General features: G+C 45.0%; 1 protein-coding gene across 13 annotated transcripts in view; it reads right to left on the reverse strand.

Annotated features, from left to right (window-relative positions):
- tcf3b (transcription factor 3b) overlaps nucleotides 1–24,359 on the reverse strand; it is a 42,176-nt gene extending 17,817 nt beyond the window's left edge. For 10 of the 13 annotated variants that reach the window (XM_088907924.1, XM_088907920.1, XM_088907918.1 and 7 more), the window contains exons 1-8: nucleotides 23,891–24,359; nucleotides 16,090–16,191; nucleotides 14,294–14,366; nucleotides 4,655–4,728; nucleotides 4,194–4,269; nucleotides 3,119–3,180; nucleotides 1,858–1,990; nucleotides 1,597–1,646 (exon numbers count right to left, since the gene is read on the reverse strand). In XM_088907924.1, the coding sequence (XP_088764050.1) occupies nucleotides 1,597–1,646; nucleotides 1,858–1,990; nucleotides 3,119–3,180; nucleotides 4,194–4,269; nucleotides 4,655–4,728; nucleotides 14,294–14,366; nucleotides 16,090–16,164 (543 nt within the window). In that variant the 5' untranslated portion in view covers nucleotides 16,165–16,191; nucleotides 23,891–24,359. The remainder of the gene's footprint in view (nucleotides 1–1,596; nucleotides 1,647–1,857; nucleotides 1,991–3,118; nucleotides 3,181–4,193; nucleotides 4,270–4,654; nucleotides 4,729–14,293; nucleotides 14,367–16,089; nucleotides 16,192–23,890) is intronic. The other 3 variants (XM_088907929.1, XM_088907928.1, XM_088907927.1) reach the window with 3 other exon arrangements.
- Between the last annotated feature and the right edge of the window lie 1,379 nt (nucleotides 24,360–25,738).

Raw genomic sequence — 25,738 nt, forward strand, 5'->3', positions numbered from 1 at the left:
ACTGTTACACTTTTATACCTTAGAAGGGTCAAAAGAAGCGACTCCATGAATTCTCAATTTAACAGTGTCCCAGTTTCATCAGAAGCCCACCACGCTAGTAAAAGAAACACGAGCCTGGAGAGAATGCACCATTTACAGTGTCTAATGACTATTGTACTGCTACCCCATGTCTCCACCCTCGTCTTTGCAATACATACTTGACAATGTTGTTTTCAACTCGGTGACTTTTGACCTATAAAAATTACTCAACTTCATTTACTACACTTGTAGGATGTGCTTGTTTATAATACACTGCGTCTCTGTAACGGAGATGCTTCTACATCACCCTGGACGATGGGATCAGCAAAATATATAAACCGCTGATATTTAAAAACCAGTGCAAACTAAGAAACAATGACACAGCAAAACAGCACTGAAATGCCAAGCTGAACATATCTGAAAAGGAACTATTTGGGGAAAATGCAAGCAGAACTTGCTGGCGCAAGAGGGTAAAGCTGCAGAATAGTGCTGTGATGACTGAGCCCATTAGGGTTTGTTCACTGTCTGGGAGCAGCGAGTTTCCAAGTACTACTCCCCCTAAAGAAATCCAATTTTTCCAAGACCTGGATCCCCCTTTCCCCACCAAAGACTCCAAGTAAGAGCAATCAAGTCCAGCAAACACTTTTAGACTGTGGGTTCGCAAACAAAATGTCTAGACACCCTTTTAAAATCTGCTCACCATGTGAAATGGCCCAAAACGCACTAGCAGACATTTAGACACCCGCCTCCACACCGTCTCAAAACCCCCAAACCCTCCTGCATTTTTTAAATTTTATTTGCATGAGTGAAGAAAAAAAAATTAAAACGGCATAAGCAGCAGAGAATGCAAATCCAGCAAATTGACTTTTTTCTGTAATTTGATTAAACAGGGAGAAGTGGAAAGGGAATGGAGAGATGCACTTCTAATTACAGAGCCATCTGCCCATCCCTGGACCTCATCCAACTCTACAGGCAGCTGAGCTGAGCTGAGGAGAGGGGGATGGGGGAGAGAGAACACAGAGAGGGAGGGGGCAGGGGGAGAGAGGGAGAGGGAGAGGCTGAGAGGGGAGTACAGTACAGGGAGAGGGAAATCTAGGAGTTGTGGTGAGAAGAAACAAAGAAATAAGTGGAAGAGAAAAAGACGCCAGGAAAAAAAAAGCTAAACCAAGCCTGTCGCAGATCGAGGAAAAGGAGAGCTGTTTCCAATAGGCGTATTATAGCAGGTAACACTTTAAACAACAAGAAATCCTAGTAGTTTTGTTAGTGCGGTATAAAATTTTAAAGGACACAAATCCTAGTAAGTTTTGGAATGGTCACAGAGCTCCAGTATGTTGGAATTCAACAGATCATGTGAAAAAGAAATCATCACATACAGGAAATGAAGTTTTTTTAGAAGCGATGCAGAAGAGGAAGTGTTGCCGAGATAGGCAGGATGACCAGAACTCAGGGAAGAAAAAACACTGGAGTGCTTTAATTGTTGGTCCCTGCAGCAGACTGAAGACCAACCAGCTGACATGTACAGTGCAGTAGTCGGTCAGGACAGAAAACACTATTTCAAATCCTAATGACAATACTCACAGAGGAAGGCAGGCCAGGGGGAACTTTTCTGATCTTTTTCGGTTGGCCATCTGGAAACAAAAAGAAACGTTACAAGTTTTCATGTTTATATGAGGATATGCATCTATTAATTTGCTTAGAAGTATGATTAACACTGGTTCATTAGTGTAACCGCTGTGATTCATGACTGTGGACCTACTGTAGTAGACCAACTCCTTCACTACACTTTAAACTTGCTGCATCTGAGGACAAAATGACCCTGCGTGTACCACTCGTCCTTACCAATACTGCCCTCTGTGTGCCGCCTCCGGGGGTTGTTGGAGTATGAGGGGTAGAACTGAGAGCCTGGCTTAATGCCCGAGGGCGAGAGGGCATCAGGGCTAGGCATCGCCATTTCACCAGGCAGGAAACTTGCCTGCAGAGGAGGAGAGAGAGAACACTGAGCCCACTGGTATAGACCAAGCCAACACAAAGATGCACAGATGCATGCAGCTCTGGTCCATGACTTGCAGTGGAACATTTACAGAAAAGTGCTTGAAGTGGCAATGTCTTCAGATGGTCCATTTTTAAGGCTGAAACCAGTGGATACATTACTATCAGGCACATCAAGATAGTTTACAGTGTATTTTAAACCTGAAGTAAACTGTCTGTTTAGGAATCGTGTGGTGCATAGTGCACGGATGAAATGAATGGCTTCTACACTACTGGTTCTGCAGCAGATGGAATAAGCATCTAACACACACAGAAGAACACAGGCAAAAATGTACAGCCTTGAGTCTGGGGAGATCGATTAAGTTTACCACTGGACATTAACATGCACACCCTTTTTAAAACAAAACAGAATTTCCAAATCTTTTCTGTTCTGTCATTCTCAGCTGGAATGGCCAGCTTCGCATTTTTCTCGTGTTACAAATGGCCGACACCGGAAGTCCGACAGAAACAATGGAGCAGCCCTTGGAGAACTGGATAAGGTCTCCGCTTCATCCACTGCCCATTTCGAGATGGGGGGCCTGTTGGTGGGCATGGGTCTTATTTTAGCAGGGCGATCTGGCCACGCTCCAGTCAGGAAGGTCTCACAGTGAGGTGGGGATGTGCCGTGTGAGACTCTGGGCAGGAGCAGAAGTACAGACAGCTGTCTGTGCCGACGGAAACCCCTGACTGCACAATAGGAGGAAACTGGGGCAGACCAGCCAAGTAAAATTAGCACAGTGACCGAATCAAAACAAAGGGAAAAAACAGTTTATAATATTACAAGAGAGGCCCCAGTGAGGAGTAAGATTAAAAAAGGCTACATAAGTCCATATAAGCCCAAAAATGAATTTTTGTAATGAATTTGTAACACAATCTTTTGTAAGTAACTTCATTAAGAGCGTTTTGCATTTCTTAATAAAACAGCAATTTCAGGAATGTCCCAATGTATTTGATGCCAGCATCACTGCAGACGCAGCCTGCCCTAAAGCTACTGGGAGTTATACCGGAGGCCTATGGCAAGGAATAGCTCCAATGAGTACTGTATGATCCTGGAGGATCAGCCACACCTCACCTGAGTGATTCCAGGCATCCCTGCCTCTCTCCCAAAAGAATAAGACACTCGTTCAGCTTTACCTATGTGGAAGAGAAAGAGAATGAGTTCACAGACTTAAAATATATCCTGGCTTACTTTTGTGGTCATCATTGCAATGTAAAAAAAAAAAGACGACCCAGCCTTTAGCAAGCCAAACTGTCCGGTTGACTGCAGCACTATAAACCCAAGGAAAATTATATATAATGTAATCAATTCCACCAGCCCAGCACACCACCGTATTTCACATTTAAATATAAAATATCCTGATCCTGAAACAGCTTCTTGAGCACTGAGAAAATAAATTGGGAAGAGCATCATCGTAAACCTTTCAGGGGGAATTGAACAGTAACTCCATCCTCAGCTGTGGAGCAGGTGCAGGCCAGTGTGGCCCCCCAGGGGAGAGTTTGTGCTCCAGTGCCTTTAAACGCCCCCAATCTTGCATCAGGAGCTACTGCAGTTCTGCTCCTCCTGGGGGCTGCCTTGCTCCACTGCCCCCCCCCCCCCACCCTCGCCATGGCAGATAACGCGCCACCCCCAGTCACACACTCACACAGACCGAGGAAGGGCCCTGACATCATCAGAGTCTGGGGGCAGCCAGTTGGGTCCCCAAACAAGCTAATTAACTTCTTTAAGACCAGAACCTGCTGAGAGTGCGAGAAAGCACGCTCAGGAAGAAGAACACAGTATCCTAGCTTCCTCTGAGCCCACACTAAGGAGAAGGACTGAAAAACTGCATTTTATTATATGGTGTGTTATTACCATTTACATCCAGTTTTCTTTCTGAGTCAATACACGGTACACCCTTTCCACAGCAAATTCTAAAGTATTTCAAAGAGGATGAAATAAAAATGAAGACTTGAGGAATCTGCATTTACTAAATGTCAAAGAAAAACATTTTTAAAAATGTTGTAATTCACGTTGGTGTTATCACAACACGGTATATGCTCGCATGATACGAATTTAGATTAAATGCTCCGCCTGAAAACTTAGGTTAATTTTTAATGAGCCCAGTCTTAAAATTGGTAAGAAAAGTAAGAGCCGAGAGAAACGTTACCGACTATCCCTGAGTTGAGGAAGGGGGGTGAGGACAGCCCCTCATGTTCACTGTAGTGAGAGCCTTCTCCATAGCCCTGTGGACAGAGACAGCACATCAAATTAGGAATAGCAATCCTTCAGTGCACAATAAGACAAAGGAAAAATATTATTAAAAAAGTCTCTCAATCCCTAGAAACTAGCTCCCAGATTAATGTAAAATCTACATGCTAATGTATAATCCCAATCTGCTTTTTGCATTGTACACTGGACTGATGCAAGCAGTCACTAGGGCATAGAAGACTGGACTGCAGAAAGGGAGGAAGTTACTTTTCAAGGTCAATATTTACAGAGGCAGGACAGCAAACCAAGTTTTTCTTAATAAAAGGGGATTCTCCAGTATCATGAGAGCCCAAAGTGGCGCTGTGTGCGAACGGACTGGTGTTAATTGACTAGTTGGGGCCCATCCCTGGCGTGCCATACCCTGCTCTGGTTGAAGGAGGGGCTGCTCTGTTCCCCAGATCCCCAGGATCCTGAATTGCTGCGCTCGTCCATACCTGGAGAACAAACAGATCAACGTGTTGGAGACGGACACCGATTGGGAAGTAGAACGAAATCTGAAACGGGCAGAGCCAGACTGGTCAGAAAGGAAGAGGCAGAAGCATTACAAAAGGTTACAAATGAGATCAGCAATCTAAGGATTTCATCCAGCTGTTTCTTGGGATCCTTCAATGTGCTTTAAGAAAATGAATGAGACTTTTGCTCATGACTCTTACCTCCCTTTACACAAAGGGAGAATGAGATGATGCAGAATGAGAATTGGCAGATGCAAAAAACAGAGAATGAAAGATTCATCATGAAAGATTTTCCCAAGCACCCAAGTCAAAAAGTAATAAGTTGTGCGCTGCCCGCACCCATGTTAAATACAGGTATCCCCCTTACTAACTGTGCCTCTGTCATTCCACTATAATCAGATATACAACAAATAAGGTCTTGTCAACTGACTGCTATTCGCTATCTTACAACACACTGCTGAATGAGTCGCCATCAAATGTCAAACTGCTTCATATTTTCTGTGTAGCACCAAACAATGCATCAGTACAGCCCATTCTGTTACAGAGAGCTTCCTAAACAGTAGCAGCACTTACAACTACGCCACTAGCATTCCACTTTAAATCTTGCACAAAATCACACAGAGAAATAATATTTCTAACAGATGGACTGAAAGTCACAATTACTCTACCATAAGAAGAAAAAATAACTGGAAATTACTAGATATGTCCATGTTTTAATACCTCTAACAGCTGTAGCAAAGTTTTAACTATCTTCAAATGCTATGATTTTGCAATAAAATACTGCTCTGTGAAACTGTTTCAAAGTGACAAACTAGTCAAGAGCCAGAGGGATCTGCCGTTTCCCAGAGATGACCGCAGGGGGCGATGTGCTTCACTGATCTGCAGCTTGTTTCAGTTAAACTCCAGTTTCAGTTACATTATTTCAAGCTGCAGAGCGAACACAATGGAATACAAACTAATGGGTTCGCATGTATGAATTTTTTCTTCTCTTTATTCACAGGACAGGGACCAAAACTACAGAAAAGAAAATGCACTGGTGCAAAAACATAGCACCACTCACACGTAAGCGATTTGCATGATTGCTTTCTTAAAACTAAGGTATGACCAAAGCTGTTCCACTAAGTTTTAAAGTCAAAAGTATGGTGATGAGGTATGATTAAGATATCTGGACAAACCATGAAACTGTTCCAAGCTGATCAACTCTCTCTCCCAGTAAGTTTTAGGATTGACAATTTAAGTCCTGAGGTCTTGATCAGAAAAGCTTCTTTCTGGCATTTTAGTTTCTAATACACAAACACCAAAGAGAATTTCTCTCATTTCCCAAAAGTGATTTTATACATCAGTTCATTTCTTAAATAAAGGGTTTTAAAGGAGAAAAGAAAAATCTAACTTTAAAGATCGCTGAAGCAGAAATCCCACCACCGCCATCATGCACGTTAACACTGCAGAAGCTCTCTGGAGAGATGAAGCTTAATTGCATACTGATTTGCATAATTGTGCATATTAATGTGACTGCCTTATGAATATTCATATTTCTTTTGATTTTGTTGACTAATTAAAAAATAGAAGGGGGGGGGGGGGGCGAATCTCCACCAGATCAGCAACTGTGGAAAGAAAACGAGAGACATGGAGAGAGAAGAGCGAAAGACTGATGGGACAAAGTGCATCCTTCCATACCGTCTAAAAACCCAGCTCCAGGGAGACGATGGACAACCAGCTTTAAAACCTGGGTAAAAACGTGGTAAGCCAGCCTCATTGAGCCTTTAAGATTAACCCAGGGGGAAATGTTGGTCAGCAAGTGCCCAAAGAGCTCTCGATCAGATCCATGCAATAATCAGAAAGGTGCGACTCAGCTCTGGCAAACTGGACACAACTCAAACCTCTACTCGGAATTTTGCATCCTCTAGCGCATCCTTCTTCCCTGGTTAAGAACGGCACGTGGACAGGTATATCCCTTAATCACCTGGACACTGGATTAGTATTAGTGATGAAGACTTCAGAGTGAAACAGCTTAGACTGCCCTCGTGTCTCATGCACATCCAAGTCAATCCAAGTGCATGCTTGAGTTCTGTTTACAATACCACATCAAGTCACACACTGAAACCCCTTTAACCTCAGTATGTGCTCTGCATGATCTGTCCAACACTGTTACACAGATGCATCTCTGCAGACTGGATGACTGTCTTGCATAAAAATAAACAAGACTGGAAGTAGCTGTAAAACATTGTTGTTGCTGGTAAATTAATGCACTGGCTACACTGTTTACCGCACTTCAAGTAGTAATTAACTCAGAAGCAATTAGGGAGAAGGTGCTGTGTGGCTCCGCAGTGACAGACAGCACACGGCTCCTGCCAGGGGCTGGGCAGACACAGATCTGCTGGCACTCTGCTCCGAAGAGTGAACGCCGACTTACTATCAAATAAGAACAGAAAAGGGGGGGGGGGGAAGAGGTGGGGCCAAACGGACAGAAAAAGAGAAAGGAGTAAGGAAAAATGAGGGAAAGACGAGCCTGAACAGTTGAGTGAGAGGGAAAGAGGCTTAATTGTGCATATTAATTACTGCTTAATGCATATTCATAAGGTTTTTTTTAATTTTCATTCCTAATTAAAACAGATCTAGTGTGATTACTAGATAAAGACGTTGTACAATAAGCAAGCAGAGATTTCAATAGTCTTCTGTATTTTTCTTCATAAAAAAACCTTCAAAAGATAAAGCCAGTAGTTTTCCTAAGTGGGAAACAAGAAAGAAAAAAAACTGCATCCCAAAATGAACAAAGCGAGGGGGAGGGGGGGGGGGTAAAACTGCACATTTACAAGCTGAACTGGAGTAAATTCAACCATCCATCCCCGCTACAGCATTTACCCCACTTTCAGTAGCTGTTAAGGAGCCTGTTTTCCTCAAAATGCTATTATGCTTCCTCTGTGAAATCGGCTTTTAACCACAAACTCCAGGGCCTGAAACAGGTCTTTCTGGCTTCTCCCAGGGCTTTTAATGACTTAATTGAGTGAATTATTGGCCTAATCCAAGGCTATCAGTCTTGGTCCTTGAGGGTCATTGTGCCTACAACTTTTCTAGGCTCCATTAAAACAGCTGCACCCGAAGAGCTGGGTGAGTTGTGAAAATTAAGCCTGTGACTTGCAGCTTCACCTTGGTAAGGTCTGGGTTGGAATGACCACCAGTCCTCCAGGAGCAGAACTGGACAGCCTTGAGTAAAGCAGTCTAAATGGCCGCTGTTTCCAGGTCTTCAGTCCCATGTGGATTTAAGTTCCCTAAAAACAAGGGATCCTCCTGGTCCCGGAGGAGCAGTGCGTCTGTCTGCTTTCAGTCCAGCTGGGGGCGCTTTCATGACCCGAACTAGCATACACCTGCATACACCCCAGGACCTGGACCCAGAACCTGGACTGGGCACCAGAACAATAAACCCTACAGTGCTGTGTGTATCCTGGGTTCAGAAGTCAAGTCATTGGTCTACAGCCCACAATCCTCTGATTCAACAGAGGTGGTCAGCCATCGGTGGCCATCAGCACAGCCGCAGCTCCAACCGCTGACTGCGCCACGAGGTGAGCCTCCGAACGCTGTCACCATGGCAATGGCATCCTCAGTAGCTGTGCTGCAAGCCGCCTCATCAGCTATCACACTTGTTTCACCACAGGCATGTGCACAGTGTCAAAACCATATGCTTGTAATAAACCCAGGTCTATACCAGACCTAATGAGAGGCAGGCAACTGCTCACAACAGGGAGAAAAGCAGCTGTTGGTTTTAGTGATTAAAGTGAAGACGCCCTTGTGACCAGAAGGTTAGTGGCTAGTGCCTCATCGCTGCCCCAGACAGTGTCCCCCCCAGCAAGTTGTTAAACCTCCATGTGCTCGATCACACAGAACGAACACAATTGAATGTCCTGCAGTAAACAACTCTTGTAGAAACCAATTCTAAGCAAACTCTTTTAAAAAAAATAAAATCAATTCATTCTGCAGGTTTTCCTTCATCTTATTTCTGTGCCTGGGAAAGTAGGGGCTGGTATGGCCTTCAGGGCTTTTCATTCAACAGGCTGCTGAGGTATAATTCCCAAGGAACCTTAAAACTTTACAGAAAGTCATCAGAACTGACTATAGAGAAAAAGGGGCTCAGAATAACAAACCGCTCCACCATGGTGTCTACCCCAGGGCAACAGAAGCACAGGATGACTTGTACTTCACTTGAGCATCAGTGAGTCAGGGAGGACGCAGTCACTACAGTGCTGTGCCGCCCCTTTAAATGGCTCAGGTCTGTAATTACAGAGGAAGAGAGGCTGGAAAAGGCAAGTCACCATCTGAGTCATGATCCTGAACTCTGAGAACATGCTACAGGGCTGAAAGACAAATGCAAACATCACAGGGACACAGACACACACTTGCGTTTTATTAAAAACCCACACATCCACCCACACATAAAATGTTAACAAAGCTGTAGGTGTTCTAATCAGCTATCCCTTTTGTAAACTTAAATTTACTGCCAGTGTGCAGAAAAAGGACTGGGAAGAAATTTAACATCTTCTACAGCACCAAGTCATAAACGCTGGTTTTATTACAGATGTTTGACACTGCTGATTAAAGTATGAGCTTGCAGTTATTTTACCTCATATCATAAAATCTAATTCAGCAGCTTAGGTTCTGACTTGTCAATAGTTTAAGATGGAGAACTCAGTATGTACAGTTTGACACCAAGCATAGAATCTTCTGGCAATGAGTAAATAACAGCGATTGCAACAGGACCTGCTGGATCCATTTAATTCCGGCTCAATACCTTGAGCCCAAACCAATATCCACTGCCGAGGCCAGGCTTATGGTTCAAATACTCTACCACTGTCACAGTCCTAACAGCATGAGCCTTCAGTCCTGGTCCTTCAAGCCCACAAATAGATTTCTGTCGTTTGTTCAGGTCGCTATAAAATACTACATCAAAAAAAGCAAATCAAAATAATAAAGTGCTGTGATTAATCCTTAAATGGACACTCTCTACAGCTCCTGAACAGATTTTTAAAAAAAAGAAAACCTGGTGAACTTTTCCTTTGAGAACCAAACTAACATCTCCAGGACCAGCCTCACTGACCAGCTTTGTCCATATGAACGGACAGATCAGCGAAGACTTTCGGCACTTTTAAAATACCTTAGAGGACAAAGTATCAACAGAAAACTAAAATGAGTTTAACTTACAAACTGATGTCAATATGTTAGTAACATTCTCACAGATGACAATGAAAAAGGATTTCTTGGAGGGATGAAGGAGTATCCAATAAACAGGCAAGTCTACTCCAATTACGCAGTCTTACATTGCCAAAAAATGGAACATCGCCGTCCGAGAAACTGGATATCAAACGTGTCTGTAACTATTTGTTTTCTATCACATTGTGCACTTTCAATAGCTCATGTGAAAAGGATGTACGAAGACAAAACCCCATCTTAAGTCATCCGAAGACAGAAACCTCATGCAAACTTCTCCCTCTTCTGCCTTTTAACCTAGAACTCCAGCTAAAAATACAGCCTCAATCTCAGTTTCAGATGTTCAGTAAATGAAACTCAGCGAGGGTGTTAGTCTATGCCCAGGGGACAGGGCCGGCACCAAGACCCACGCTCATCACCTCTCACATCCCCCCTGCAACTGCCGGCCGGGAAAGAAGGAATCTGCCGGGTCGATAGGCTAAAAACCAAAATTTAACACATTTAAATAAGATCTCAAAACGCAGGCTTATGTCCTGTTTAGGAGATTTAAATTTTCCGCTGCAGTGGTCAAGTGAAAAGAGGGTTCCCAAACACTACTTGAAGAGGCGGTGTAAGTAGGAAGAGGAGAAGGAAAGGTTCTCTTACTTTAAACCTGTATAAAATAGTTTTTTTAATCGATCGCTTTAATTACAACTGCTGAACATGGAAAGATTCTACTAAAGTGTAACAGATCAAACTTCCTACTCTAATGAACTGCTTGGTATTGGTTAACGGAGGTGCTGATTGCAAGGCAATAAAATTCCTGAACGTTAAGGTGTGCACCCTGGATTAGCTCAAATAACCCCAGGGGGCGCCGTATTCGGTCATCAGGAGCCAGTGTCTCACCACCACCTTCCAACTACCAGCCCAGGTGTCCAACGGGACCAGAAATTTCACTGCATTAAAGTACTCCTGCTGTCAGACATAAAGGGACTGTGCGGATTTGACACTGGACATCACCAGTGTCTGACACCTGGGGGAAAAAACAATTGGAGAATTCAGTAGGTCCTCGACTAAATTCAAGAAACAGTGATGTAGCTGGCAAGGGAAGGGGGGGGCCTGCAGATTTTGTGTCTGAAGGGTTATGACGGAGAATTCCAGGTTTGCAAAACCAATTTCCAAGAAACCGAAAATAAAAAAATGTGGGATGCACAGACTCCACAATCCTTTGCTATGGTCAGCTCTTTGCATCTCTCTTGATGCCCTGATAGGGTTATTAAGGAAACTGACTTAGCCAGATGATGGAAGCGCTGCTTTTGTGAGCTCCTAGCCAACTCCCACTCCCGTCTGCACTAAAGACTTTCTGCTTCCGTTTGTGCTTTGAACAGAACGCTTGCCTCGCGTCTTATATAAGGCACTATTTCAGTCTCTTTAACGATGACTGAACTGAACCACACCACTATTTCTTTATGTAGTAACAGTGAACTAAAACTCACATGCTGTGCATTTGATTATTAAAAAAAAATCAAAAACGGCATTCTTTGAAATTCTTTTCCAGTCGTTGTACCTTCCACCCAGCCAGAACTGGGAAGGCGGTGAGGCAGAGGCGAGATGAGAGAGTGGAGGGGTGCGCGCGCCGTCTGTGCTGGAAAGAGGAGAAAGAGGGAGGGAAAGGTTTGCCCATTTCCCGTGCTCCTGCAGCATCGCACCCTTCCGAGCGCCGTGATGAAAGGCAGCAGCTGCAGAGGTGAGCGAGGAGGCGCCTGGGCTCCCAGCCGCCTGCGCGACACTCCCGCGGACGAGGTGCTGCGGAGCACTGCGCAGCGAGACAGGGCAAAGGGTCCAGCGACAGGGCTGAGTGTGAACAGCCAAGCAGGGGACTGGGGCTCTTTGTTCCTGCTTCTCAGGCCACTTCCTCCGGGTCAGCAGGGGGCTGGGGGGAGGGACGTGTTTATAAGGGGCGGGAATTATGGTAAAGCCTGTAAGCCTTTTACTCCTGGATTCTCTCGCATTGGGGAGGTAGTATGAGAACGGCTCAATTTCACACTAGAGGTGGGAAAAAGAGGCAGGGAGATGGAAAGAGAGATTTACACTACCACACTCGATGCACAATAATACCTAACGCCTTTCACAGAGACACAGTGGCCCAAGAGAATTAAACTTCCCCTCTAGTGTTCAAACTGCACAGGACATCCATACTTCATTCTCAAAGTAAAAAGAGTGGCAAATCCATCAATCTAAAGAACAGAAAATAACAGCTCTCTAAAAAGTAGTGCGCTAGGTGAGAGAGGACATGATGCAGTGAAAAATCCAATTACACAACTGGATAAAGGATATGAAAAGAATGCGGAAAGAATCCTCTAAGATAATCCCAACGTAGGAAACACAATTACAGGACACAACAAAAAAAAACAAATCAGTGCAAGGGTTAGCCTTTCAGCAACAAGCCCACAACACAAACTAATACCCCCCCCACCCAGCCTCACCACTGCTACAGCTCACTCAGCTCCTTACTGGAGGAATCAAGGCACTGCAGCTCAGGTCACTGGTGGACACCTGAGCAAATGCCACTGGAAGAGGTGCAAGGCAATTTCATCGCAAGAAGCAGGTTAACACCCCACTTGCTATATTACTGACCTTCTGCCTGTACCCGTGTAACCTGCGCAGTGTGAGGGGATCTCTTACATTTCTGCTTATGGAGACCCCTACTCGAAAAATAACTTGGTGAGGATGGCCAATCATATCTACAATTGGTTGAATTTTAATTTGTTAAAAACAGAACCTTTCCTCTATTAGTTATATCAGAGCAGAATCGTTATGCAAGTATTGGTTTTCCATCGACACAGAACTGGGGGGCGACAAGTGCCCCTTTGCTAGTGTGGACCCCCGGAAGGGTGCCTGAAGATCTCCGGGCCTCTTCTGCACTCCCTGATCAAGAACATGTGCTCGGTAAACAAGTTGTAAAAACCACACAGCTGTGCGCACAACGTGACTCACAAAACTGCCACCCCAGGGGACCCAAAAATGGACAAGAGACTCATATCAAAAACAGTCGAGAGAAGAACATACAATTCACCACCATGCCTCGGTGGGAAACAGGCACCTGAAGTTTAAAGCCCAAAAGCTAGCACCCCCCAGAACGCCACAAATATCTACCGCTGGGAACGTTTAGAAAGCCAACATTGTTTTTATTTCCTACCCTGACACACAATCACAAACCAGGGGTAAAGTGTAGTAAGAACGGGGAAATTTTTCTTCATTAAGTCAAACTGAGTGCAACAATTAATCCAAACACAAAGTCACAGGCGTATGCTTAAAACAAGGCTGTGGTATAGATTTACCATAAATCAGGATCTAGGACATTGTTACAAGTCAAAACTAGAAATTTCTGCAAATACAAATTAAAACTACAAGGTTTCTTAGCCACATTTAAATACACTATAGGTCAGCATAAGATTACAACAGACAAATTAGTGTTTCAATAAAATAGTCGTATGTATAAAAAACTGTTTCCAGACTGTTAACCATTCCCTCGTCCTTCCTTGTAGTTGGCTACACAACTTTCACATTCTGCTGTTCTGCTGGAAGGATATTGGATTGAACAGCTGAAGCCGGGAATCTGACTCACCATTTCGGAGTCTCGGTCTGCCACTGCACTGGCGCTATGCTATAACCTCTCTTTTCTCCGCCCTGTCTCACTCAGTCCCTCCATCTCTCGGCGCTCCAGCCGGAATGATGTCATACAGCTACAAACAATGTTCAAAGGCACCCAAACCCGCCCGGAGGTTTTCCTTTGTTTTACCGTCTTGAAACCATAAACAGCCCTGGATAAGTGGTGTGTGCATGCGAGCGCCTGCCCTGGCCTTCTCTGAGCACAGCCTGATCAAAGACGGCAGAGCTGGGAGGTTCAGAGCCCAAAACAATCATAGTGGAGAAACACCCAGAAAGGGACAGCAGCCCCCCAGGGAGGACCTTCAGTACTTTTCTGCCAAGCTGCTTTTTCTTCATGCTTGTTTCTACTTCTCTTTTCTGCGCTCTGCGACAGATGTTCCCAACGAGAAGCACAGAAATAGACATGGCTTACAAACAGGTTTCCAACCCAAAGCAGGGATGTAGATGAACGATTCCTGTTGCACAGTGGTCTGAGCCATTCCAGGGTTTTAAAAGCTGCAGGATGCTGCATTAGGTGCTGCCTGCACTGTGCTTCAGATCGCAAAGGCGGAGAACAGCACTTAAATACAGGACAGGAAAGGAAGGCAGTGGTGTCTTTGTCGGCGTAAAACAATGTGAAATGTTTTAAAGTCAGGAATGGATGAAGACGCAGGGCTCGAGGTAGTCACTGAAAAGCCACTGGATCCAGGAAGCCTACCTGACCCTCCAAACTGACTGCTTGCTAGCGTTGTTGGTCTGTTCTTCCCATTGGCCACTGGAGGTGCAAACATCTAGAAGAAGAAGAAGGGGAGAAAGAAGGTGATCTTGAGATACAACATGCAGGATATTTTTGTCAGGCAGACAACATGTGAAAGCTTCCAACCCAAAACTAAAAGATCAGGAATGGGATGATTATGGACTGGCACTACAACACCTAAGCCCTGCTCTGCAAGAGCCATGAGGCTGGCTGGGGAACTGGACATCAGGTCATCAGGTCATTTCCTGCTCCGCTTCAATTAACCACACCATCATCATTTAAATATCAAAACGATGCCCAGAGTCAGGCTGAGCTAAGCGGGGCTGGGACTTTTTTCTTAGTCCTTCTGATGATGGCTTGAAGACGAGAGAAAAGACTGACATGGAGGATTAGAGTCTGGACCCAAATCTGAGCCCCGTTATTGAAAATAACACCATTGACTAAGAAATGACTTTATGAAATACTTGTATAATTAGGATCTTGCTCAGTGTCTGTTTTCAGACCGTATGAATAACACATACAGGGGCAAGTGAGTAATGTTAGGGAATACAGAGCTTCCTCCTCAGTAGCTGCAAGGAATCGATTAATAGCAGTCTAAACCTTATACACCAAGCAGAAACACAATTTGTATTCTGAAAAGTGAATAGACATCTTATCTTAAATCAGTAATATTGCCTTTTTCAATTTTTCTCACAAACATTAAAAGCTATGCAGGCTACAGAACTACCGGGGAACTGCAACACTAATGAAGTTGCACATCCCTGGCAAGTTCACAGCTGCTCTCAAGAGTTAAGGTTCCCATTCTGCCGTCTGCAGACGGCTATGAAGGACTTGTGGTTTTCTGTGTTGTCTGGACAATCAATTGACTCAGGTCAGATTAACACATCCCCAAGTGTATTGTTGCTGTACTGTTTCTGGCCTCCTGTTCTCTTCCCACAAGTATCCTTGGGGGACCAGTGCTACACAAGACGATGGCCTCTTCACAGTTCCACAGGATCTCCAAGGATTCAAGTCCAAGCCACACCACATTACAAGAGGGAGCCTCTCCAGCTGGAGTAACGCTTAACTTATCAACATTGTTTTCCAAAAAGCTTGTGCATCAGTTAACCAATGTTATAAAAATTTACTGAAAAATACACCAGATTGTACATTCAGTCACTATCCTCAATCAGGAAAGGTATTAAATTCAGATGGTTTAAAACCCTTACACAGAAGAAAAAACTGATCCAGTGTGTGCAGTTCTGAATATGAATAATGCCCCTCGTCTTACCTGTAATGATCATTAAGACCCCCATGCTTTCTCCCAGATTGGACGGTCAATTTGGCCAGTGGCTCAGGGGACCACATGAGGTCACATGGCTACTACAGTTCAAGGTCTCAAAGCAAGCTCCCTCCCAGCATAACCAAATCCATCCTCACCTGGATACTGCGCAAGGCCACATACGCAGTGCAACGCACATTCCTTCCGCTCATGTTCCTCCATATTCACAGTAAACTCACAACCGGAACCACGTCCATTACACAAAGGTCAGACTATGTATGATTTGCTTTTCATCAAGGAAAATGAGCTTAATTGGGCAAATAAGAGCTCATATAGCATCAAAACCTATACCCTAGAAAACCAGCCTGTCCCTGCCACCATTCGAGGAGCCAGCCTCCCCTCAAAGGCCATTCTGCACCCTCACTTCATTCCCTGCTACTTTTGCCCACATCCTAAAAACGCAACGCCACCCGCCCCAGTGCCCACCCCGTCTTACCGCACTGAAATCCAGGAGGTCGCTGAGTTCCTTGTCTGTTCCCACGGCAGCCATTCTCTGCTGCTGCTCGTTCATGCCACTCAGTCTCAGCCACTAACAACCCTACGAGTGAGATTTGCAGAAAGAACAGGTTGACCATTACTGGAACCAGAGTGGAGGCTGACATCACACACACAGAGTCCTGCCATTAGAACATGCAGTCCCCCACGCCCCTGAGCCCACCCCTAACAAAGAACTGCACTCCGCCTGCGAAGACCCTCCTTCTTCAAGGCTGCCTACATAAGATCATGCGAGACAAGTTCCAGCTCTTGGCCTGTGCTGTTTTATTCGTGGCATTATGTCACATGCTGATTCATATTACATGGTTCTGTGTTGTGGCACACTAAAAGAGTAGGCCTCTTATTTTAAACGCATGTAGAATGACACTTACTACTTAAACTACAGAAATATTGGGACACAACCGGAAATGGGATATTTTGTAAGCCTGATGAAGATGCATCCCTCAACAAACTCAACTATTTTGCCTGCATTGGTAATTAACTAAAAAAATCACATTAATGAATATTCAAAATCCTCAAAGACACTGACAATCAACCCAATGATTTTCTTCCAAATAAACAGAGAAAATACAGGGGAGAAAATGGACAGCAAGGAATTATGTCCTGGAGGCTCTTTTTTAGCCCATAAGGCTACAGAATCCTGGATCAAGATAGCAAACGACCCAGCAGTGCTGCTGCAGCAGAGAACCTAGAATTCTTAAGGGGAATCATCCTCAAATCAATTCACTACGAGGAACCAAACAGGATGGTCCGTTTGAAGTGTGCCGTGAGCACAAGTATTTTGAGAAAGGTCTGCGGATACATGTCCACGACTGTCGATAACTGTGGGAATGATCTGGCTGAAGGAATACACAAAGCAAGACAGAGATCGAGCTGGGGGCCCCTGGGGCCCCAACTTTCAACGGCAGATTGTTTTCCACTAGATCTGCGCGCACACACACAGCTTCCCTCGCCACAGCAACAGCCTTGCACTGTGCAGCTTCTGACCTGTTCATTATCCAAGTCCCCACACTTCTTAACAAGCTTTTTAATTAACATAAAACAGTAACGTCTGCATGGAGGAAAGTGTCTCCATACTCATACGACTGTCCCGCTGACTGTTGTTGCTATGGCTGCAACAGAACACGGCCAATTAAGATTACTTATTTAATGGAGGGTGGGGCACAGATATTATACATTGACACCAACCCATCAAAATACTGAACTACGGCTGAAAAATGATAAGGTCAGATACATAAAGTGGCATTACAACTGACAAACTTCCACATCTGAACAAAGACATACAATTTGATCCTCAAGCAAACTGTTCTAAATCTGAATTTATTCCCCAGTATTAAGCGTGAACTACAGCACCTGCTCTTCTCGGGCACTGAAACAGTGTTCCCAGGACACAAACTGAACAATATCAGGTTAAACGCTGCCTTTTTACAACTACATTCTTGAACGCTCACGTGCATGACTGCAGCCGTGACGTGTTTAAAACAATCTGTTTACATGTCAAACAGTGTATATCCCAAATATCCTCGACTCAGCAGTGCAGAATACAGGGCTGTCCTGAGCCCTACCACCCCTTCACACCTGACTGCGTGCAATCATTCACAGCAGCTACTAAAGGGTGGATTATAGAGGTCCATTTAAGTCAAAAGGCCAATTTGACTTACGAGATACAAGACTTCTAGTATCTAACTAGAACTGAAGACCTGCAGACACCCACAGCCACCAGCGCTGGAGCTGGACACAAGGGTTTAGAGAATGGGCGAGCACTTGACTTGGATGTGAGAAAGGTAACAAGTGAATTCAGAATGTTAGCAGTGTCCAGAAAGCTGTACAGGAAGACAGAAGTACCACTAGAATCCCTTTTCCTTCCCATCTCCTTTCACACCACCACCACCATTCATTCACCCAGGCTGAAACCAGTCCCACCCTTCAAGCCACGGACACTGGGACAACCAGACTCTCCCCCTCTGCCCAAAGCTCCCGGGATCCACCTGCTACTGTGCGACTCCGCCAGAGCTAATCCCACCTCAACTCCGGGGGACAAGGAGAGTGCTTTTTCTACAACAACAAATCCGGACATAAAAACAGCATAACGTATTTATTTTTACCAATCTGTTGAAAAGCTCAAAGCAGTTTCAAGTACATCCATCTTAAAACTCAGTGCCATGCATCCAAAACATGATGCTGCCACTGCCCACTACTGCAAGAGTGTGATAAACGGACCCTGCAATAGATCCTTAACCGTGCTGCGACTCGAGGCCGACACCAGCCTTGTTTCGATCTGTAACAATCTCCAACAGGTTACACAACAAACAGAAACTGATACTGCAACGCTTCTCACCAGCCTCTTTTCTGTTTTGTTGGTAAACGCCAAGGAGTTGAAGTGTACCAGATGTTGCAGACCGTAGCAAAGGTTCCTGTTGGTGGACGAGTTCTGAATCGCAGCGGGTGCCAGCCCCGGCAAACAAAGACTACGAGTTTAGAAGAGAGGAAATCCAACACTAGCCCTTCACCTCTCCACAGCGGGCTCTGGCTCAACCAGCCTTCCTGATTAATCAGTATTTCTTCCTGCTTTTATTTAAAGAGCTGGCTGTACCAAAGACTTGTATTTGACTTCACTCAACTCAGAGGAACTCGGTAGTAAACGGCTTTATCAGGTTTAATTCAAGTGAAGAATAATCCACCTGTTCATCACATCGTCTATGCACTGGCTCCTGAAGCTGCAGCCCTGCTTGTACACACATTTGCAAACCTGTACTCCTGCCAGCTTCTATCTCCATGGCTCACTACAACACTGAAAGTGCTGGCTCTAGTACTGTAAGCAGAGCGGCTGCATCCTGGTGAGTATCCCTGGCGTCTGAAACCCCTGCAAGCACCCTTCTTAAAAGAGCACTTGCACTAACTTCTTAACTTTCATCAAACATTCATAAAAAAAAGCAGGAGAAGAGATAGTGCCAGTGTGGTCCTATTCCTTACCTGGGCTTTCAACTGCTACCTCATATTACAAGACTATACTGATAAGGCAGAAAAGCAAAGTTTTCTCTTTATGCACATGTACTCAACATTAGGTGAACTCGAAACATACAGCAGCTTACCTTGACTGTACCACATAAACCCTGCACTGGATCAAGCTGCTGTGCAATGCCAACCGCCGTTTCTTGCAAGTCAATGTTAATGATAATAAATAATGATAATGTTACTTTATTAGCCCTATACAATTTCTTGCATTTGGAATTCGTCTTTTTGCATACCCCAGCTTGCTCTCCATGAGACACACAGACAGGGAGAGAAGCTGGGGGTCAGAGCGCAGGGTCAGCCATTGTACAGTGCCCCTGGAGCAGTTGGGCCCCTGAGCGAGGCCCTTAACCCCAACGGAGTAGGATTCCTCTGCCGGCCGCGGGATTTGAACCGGCAACCTTCCAGCCACAGGCACAGCTCCTGAGCCACAGAGCCACCGCTCCTCCCCTAAAGTAATACATAGGGCCTTCTTTAGTAGCAAAAAAGGCCAACAAGGTTTCTTTAATGCGGTTTCCTACAGTATACATACATTGATGCACAGGAAATTGGATTCACTTCTGCAGGTGTGCGACCACACCACCACAATTCCTTACAGAATTAAAACGGGCATCATGCTGGGGGTTTTGCCGATGTTTCTTTTGCTTTTTCCTGCTGTTCGTTTCCGTTTGACACTTTTGAATAATTGTCATCTTGACTCCGGTGTGGCCAAACCTTCCAAGCCCTTCTCCCTCCGTCTCCTGGGCTGAAGGAGGAGAGGGATTTTAACTGCTTCTGCAACCACACCCCAGGTCACAGGCAAACAAGATCCTACACAGGGACCACAATATCAACCTGCCAAGATAAGATTTGCTTACATACAGGTATATTGCAGGGGAAATAAAAGGGGTGGTTATAAATGAGTACAATATAGAAGCAGAAAAGTGACTGGATTGTATTTTTATTTTCTTTATTTAAAGAGAGCCTTTACGAGGCAAACCTGCGATAACATTATTTACAAACACCATTTGCTGTAACAGTTGGATCTCACAAACAGCGTCGCCCCCCACCCCCTTGACAAGCACGTGGAATAGTAATCTACTTCCTACTGCATGTAGTGGCCTGGTTTCAGCACAGATAGCTGCCTGCCTATTGCAGCTGGGTTAGTATACTCCTCATTAGATCGCCAGTACAAAGGTTCAGGTGCCATTTATGCAAATCTGACACTGCCCAGAACCAGGGTCTTCAAAGACAGTTCTCTAGACTAAGCTCTGGAATGACAATCTTGTTCTTGTAAATATCCTTCCATCCTGAGGCTACTGCACGTTTCCAACAGTAATATATACGAATGCTGGCTAGTGCTCCTTTGAAGGTTTTCAGAGCTTGCGGCGAAACCAACAATTCGAGAAAAATCAAATTCAAACAATCTGGTTTTAAGGAAGCTTAAACACTGCCAGTTTTGCCACACTTACTTTTACTGATGCAGTCCCTAAACAAAACAGCCAAACTCACAACCCCTCAACCCGATCGCTTGCCAAGACAGCTGCGTGCAAATGAGATTCTTCCTCCCACTGTCTTCACTTCACAGGTAATAAGGCTTTTTGCAAAAAAAAAACTAAGATTGGCAGCCAAAATATTTTTTTTTGTTATCAATTGTTAAAAATAAATTAAAACGTTATATCCCAGATCCACCGGGCTTTTCTGTTGAACTTGCAAATACACAGGCAAGAAGGTCCTTAAGGTCCTCTTGTACTCCTGCTAGGAAAGCGGGCTCTTGCAATTCTGCGTGAAAACCTATGGATCTTGCAAGTAAACTCTGAAGGACCACCGGTGTATCGCATGTACTACAGCTGCGGGAAAGTGCCTTTGTTGTTATTGCCGCCGTGTTGTTCACTGGGGCGCTACACTGTCTGAAATGGCCACTACTTTACTCAGGCTATTTCACCCGCGTTCCAATCCAATCAGACTCAGATTTTGTCTCCTCGACTTAAAAAGTCAAGAATTAAGGTGAAGGTTACTGCCTGAGGGTGGACTGGAATGACCACAGGGCAAGCCACCCTGCTCTAGGACAGTGGGCAACCTCACAACAGCTAACAACTGAATAAAGAGCCCCCCCCAACTACAATGTGCTGCCCTGGTGTTCCGGTGTCTCAGCTGTTCTGTGTTCTCACTGCTGTTCAGTACCAATGTTCCGAGTTGAGATCGACGGGCAAGGCGCCCTGGCCTCCTTGTTTGTACAACAGCCACCAGCTCTGCGCTCTACCACAGCTACAGCCAAAGGGCACTGCCCTGGACCACAGCCAGAATCCCCCTCACCACATCCAGCATGTGCTGTCTAACGCTGACAAAGTGTGAATCCCATTTTTTTCCGCCGGCGTTTCTCGGGACAACTTAAACTGTTCACCAGATTTCCTGTGTGAAATCTTTAAGGAAGCTTCAGGACCCGAGGGCCTCCCCACACCCCTGGCAGTGCAAGCTTGGCCCCAGGTGCCAATGAAAGGATGCCCGAATTAACACCTTAGAGGACTGGGCTTTCACAGAATACCCCGAGTGCTCTATAGCGCTGCTTCTTTCCCCTGGGAAAGGAATAACAGTTTAATCCTCGCTGAAAGGGGGCATCAGGAGAATTAGAAATAAGGAGTAAAATACATCTCTACAGCGCAAAGTTCCTAAAACTAACACCCCTGTATTTTGCCTATCGATCAGGTCCTATAGTCGAAATCTAGCAGAATTTCAACAGTACTTTTTCCCCATCCTTTCATGGTGATGTGCGTGTACGTGTGGGGGGCAAAGGCAGGTACCATTTTACGAACTGCACTGCCCCCCCCCCCGGTACAAAACGGTAAGGAAAGCGCCCACCGTGCCCCCGATTCGTGGCGTGTCGGTGGAGACCTCACGGGGCGGCCGCCTGTGCGGAGCCCAGCCGCAGCCGGGCAGCCTGGGCACAGCAACGCGGTTTGAAATAGCCATTCTCGTTCCGCAGCACCTCCGCGACAGCAAGATCTCGCTTATACAACACACAATAATCCGAGAGCCGTGTTGCTTTCGATTCTCTGCGATAAATCGCCACACATGTACCGCTCAGCCCACACGGACCAGTATCCCGAAGCAACAAGCTGCGGAGCGGCGCCTGCCGAGAACCGCGCGCTCAAAATGGGGGACCGTGACAGGGGAGTTACAAATATCAGAAAACTGCTGCGAAAGTTTGAGACCCCACCCTGGAGACCGGCACACAGCGGCCAAACGGATCTCTTCCAGCCGAAGAGAAGAACATGGCTGCGATCAACACATCCTACAGGGTCCAAGAGCTTCCACGATTTAAACGTCGCGACTAGATATTTAAACATGAATTAAAAGTAACTTGCAATACCTGCGCCAGATCTTCAGTCAAAAACACGAAAACACGCTTTCGATCCTACAATGTAAAGGGCATTTTGAAAGTACTGTGTGTAGGACATTTATCAAAGCAACAGTTGCTTGAACTATAATAGTAATTAAATACTTCAAGTAAGTACGACCTCATTTTAGACTGGTTTCCGCACATATTATAGGCACCCACAAACGCATGCAGCTCTTAAACTTCACAGGACCGATCGATGAAAGATTCCAGCTTCCCCGATTTCCTTTCCTTATCTTTCCTTACTCGCCTTCACTGCCCCTCCGGTTTCCCAAACTCGGATAATATTTCTATTTCTCGCTGCTATTGTAATCGACTTGTGCTCTGGATCGAGCCGCTTGCTCTTAGACTATGGAACAGTATTTAATTTCAAAGTGCGTGCGCATTAATGTGGAATAACTTGAAATCGTGATTATTTCTTTAGCTCGGTTTTTACGCATTTCCAGAATTTTGCTACGTTGGGGAAAAACGGGGGGGGGGGGGAAGCTGCTGGTGCGAATTCTAAACGGGTGCATGTAACACCCTTTCCTTTACACAAAGGCAGAATACCTCGGTAGGAGCTAACCGAGAGAAGGCGTCGATTGTGAAAAAACTCGAATAAAGTACACACACGCGAATACAGTTACATCTCCTCGCTGTAGTACACAAATCCACAAATGATCAGAAAATTTAAAAATATCCCAAAAAATGTTGTCTAAAAACTTCTGAGCAACATTTGACGGTGTGGGGGAAGTGGGGGGGGGTTAAGGCTGGACACAAGGAATTTCCTGCCAAATGTACAATAAACAGCAAATTAATAAGGTCCCCTCGGCCAGCCGCTGGAACAGCAATCATGAAGGAACTGCACACATTTAGGAATCCACACAAAAACGCATAAAAGAGAAGCCGTAGCGCATCTACCCAGAAAAGACGTTAAAAGCCTTTAAAAGTTTAAAAGCCTAAGCCTTGCTGGCGGTGTTTTTACTAGGAATCGCCACACGACCGCAGACTCGATTCAGACAAAGGCAGCTGCCTCGCTGCACACTACTTGCTTGAGCTAGACGGTGCTCAGAAACTTCAAGCCCTTCCCGTTAAACTTGTCAATATTCTTCAAAAGTGAACAAAGGACCTCATTTCCCTCACAAGCCCCGAGATGAGCCCACCTCGATCTCCCCGTCTCTCACACTTTCACTCGGACTCCGACCTCAAACCCAGACAAAAACTCCCGCAACATCACCGTTTCTCCTAAACCGCATTCCCAAACTTTTCTTATTTTGCAAAAAGTTCAGCAGCTCCGCAGGAAGAAATTCTGCCTTTCCTCGGCGGCGGCGGCGACCTCCCCTCCTCAGTAAACGGCGCAGTATAAGATATTTACCTTTTTTCAGGGGTCTGGCATCCAACAGCAGAAAAATGAGATAAAGACCGGACTGTAGGGGAAAAATAAAACTTCAAGACAATTTTCCCCCCACAGCGCTTCAAAAGCCGAAATAACAGAGCGGAGGGCTCTTCTTTTGTACTTCTAGATTGCTTCTTTAAGCAGTCCACGTCATTAAAATACTATACAGTTTGCATCCGGATGAAAAACAGAAAAACAATTCTACAAGTCCTACGTCTCTCTTTTTTGTTGCTACAATTGAAACCATTTCATCCTCCGAGTAGACATCTTAACAACCTCCACATTGTCAACCCCAACACGGTATCCCTCCGCCTTCAAATAGGGACCTCAACGCCACCGGTATCCGATTTCAAACGCCCAACAAGGAGCTAATAATTTTAAACCCTTCTCCGAAAAGCAGAAAATAGTCGCAGATCTGCCGAAGGGCTCAGCCGCCTCTGCCAATTTCGCTGCCACTTCAGCAGTTCGTGTTTATATAATAAGAGATCAGAGGCACTATGCCCGCTAGCGGAGGAAGACGACTGAAAAAGTGGGGGGCGATAAGAGCAGGAGCAGCACGAGATGGAATGATAAGCCCGCAGGGGTTCGGCCAATGGGATAACGCGTGTGATTGATGGGCAGGCGAAGAAGCCAGTGATGGGTCGAGTCTGGAGCCAAGCTCCACCCCACGTCTCCTCGCTGGCTCTCCCTGTGTGCTCAGTGAGGCTGGCTGAAGGGGGCTCGAGCACTGAGCCTTTCAGATAAATTTAATATCCTGTTTAACATTCCCTACTGCCATATACGAAAAATGTGTACAATGTGTACAGTTCCTTTACAAACATACACAGAAATATTGATACATTTTGCAAGTGTGTATTTATACATATGCCTTTGTGTACTAACATGGAAATAAATGCCAGAAAGACTCCAGAGAACTTAAAACATTATGGAACAATGCAAAATTACACGCTGAAGAAATGAAAAAGGACAGGGCTGGACTCACTATGAGAAAAAAAACATGGATATTCCAGCAAATAATTAATTCTAAATACATCCCCAGAGACAACTGGGAGGTACGACACTGAAATCCAGAAGTTTGAGCGACAAGCTGCATGAGGATGGTCGGAGACCGAAGCTCAGGAAAGACTCCTGGGGAAGTCTCCATGCAGCAGTGGGTTGACACGGATGACTAAACACACAAAGCTGCTCACATACATATATAAATCCACCCTCATCATCAGTTTCTCTCAATCCATTGCTGCTAGTGTTGCCAGCTGTCCCCAGATAGAGTGGACGTCTTCAGACAGGACAAGTTTTCACCTTGCTTCTCAATCAAATGCATAAGTTGCACAAGAACTGTGTACTATATGGAAGATTGTGCTTAATTATCATGAGGTGCTATTAAAATCAACAGTTTGTTGTAAGACAAATATAACATAATCTTAAATATTTTCTATGTGTTCTATTTATTAAGTTTATTGCTCTTAATTTGCATTTACCCTCCCATTGCAAATTTGCAGTTTTTTCTATGTCCATTTATACATCTTCCTAATTTGTAGAGGCTCTGTGCAGTCAGTAATGAGGTTCAGCTATTCTGACAAGCTGAACAGTGGAGTCTTTGGTTGACAATAAGAACATAAACCAAAAATGTGGCAAATTGTTTTAGTTTAATGTAAGATCTGTCCTGCCTCAAACTTTCCATTCACTGGAAGTATTTCACTTTCCAGTTGATCTGAGAGCAGCTGGCAACCCTAATCGCTACAGAGGATGTACTTCTGTTAATTCAAGGAACAAAAGTTCCTGTCCTCAAAGTGTTTACATTAAAATATTTTATTATGGATGTTACAG

The sequence above is a fragment of the Atractosteus spatula genome, chromosome 28 (assembly GCF_055471065.1).
Source record: "Atractosteus spatula isolate fAtrSpa1 chromosome 28, fAtrSpa1.hap1, whole genome shotgun sequence".
In the NCBI taxonomy this organism is placed as follows: Eukaryota; Metazoa; Chordata; class Actinopteri; order Semionotiformes; family Lepisosteidae; genus Atractosteus; species Atractosteus spatula.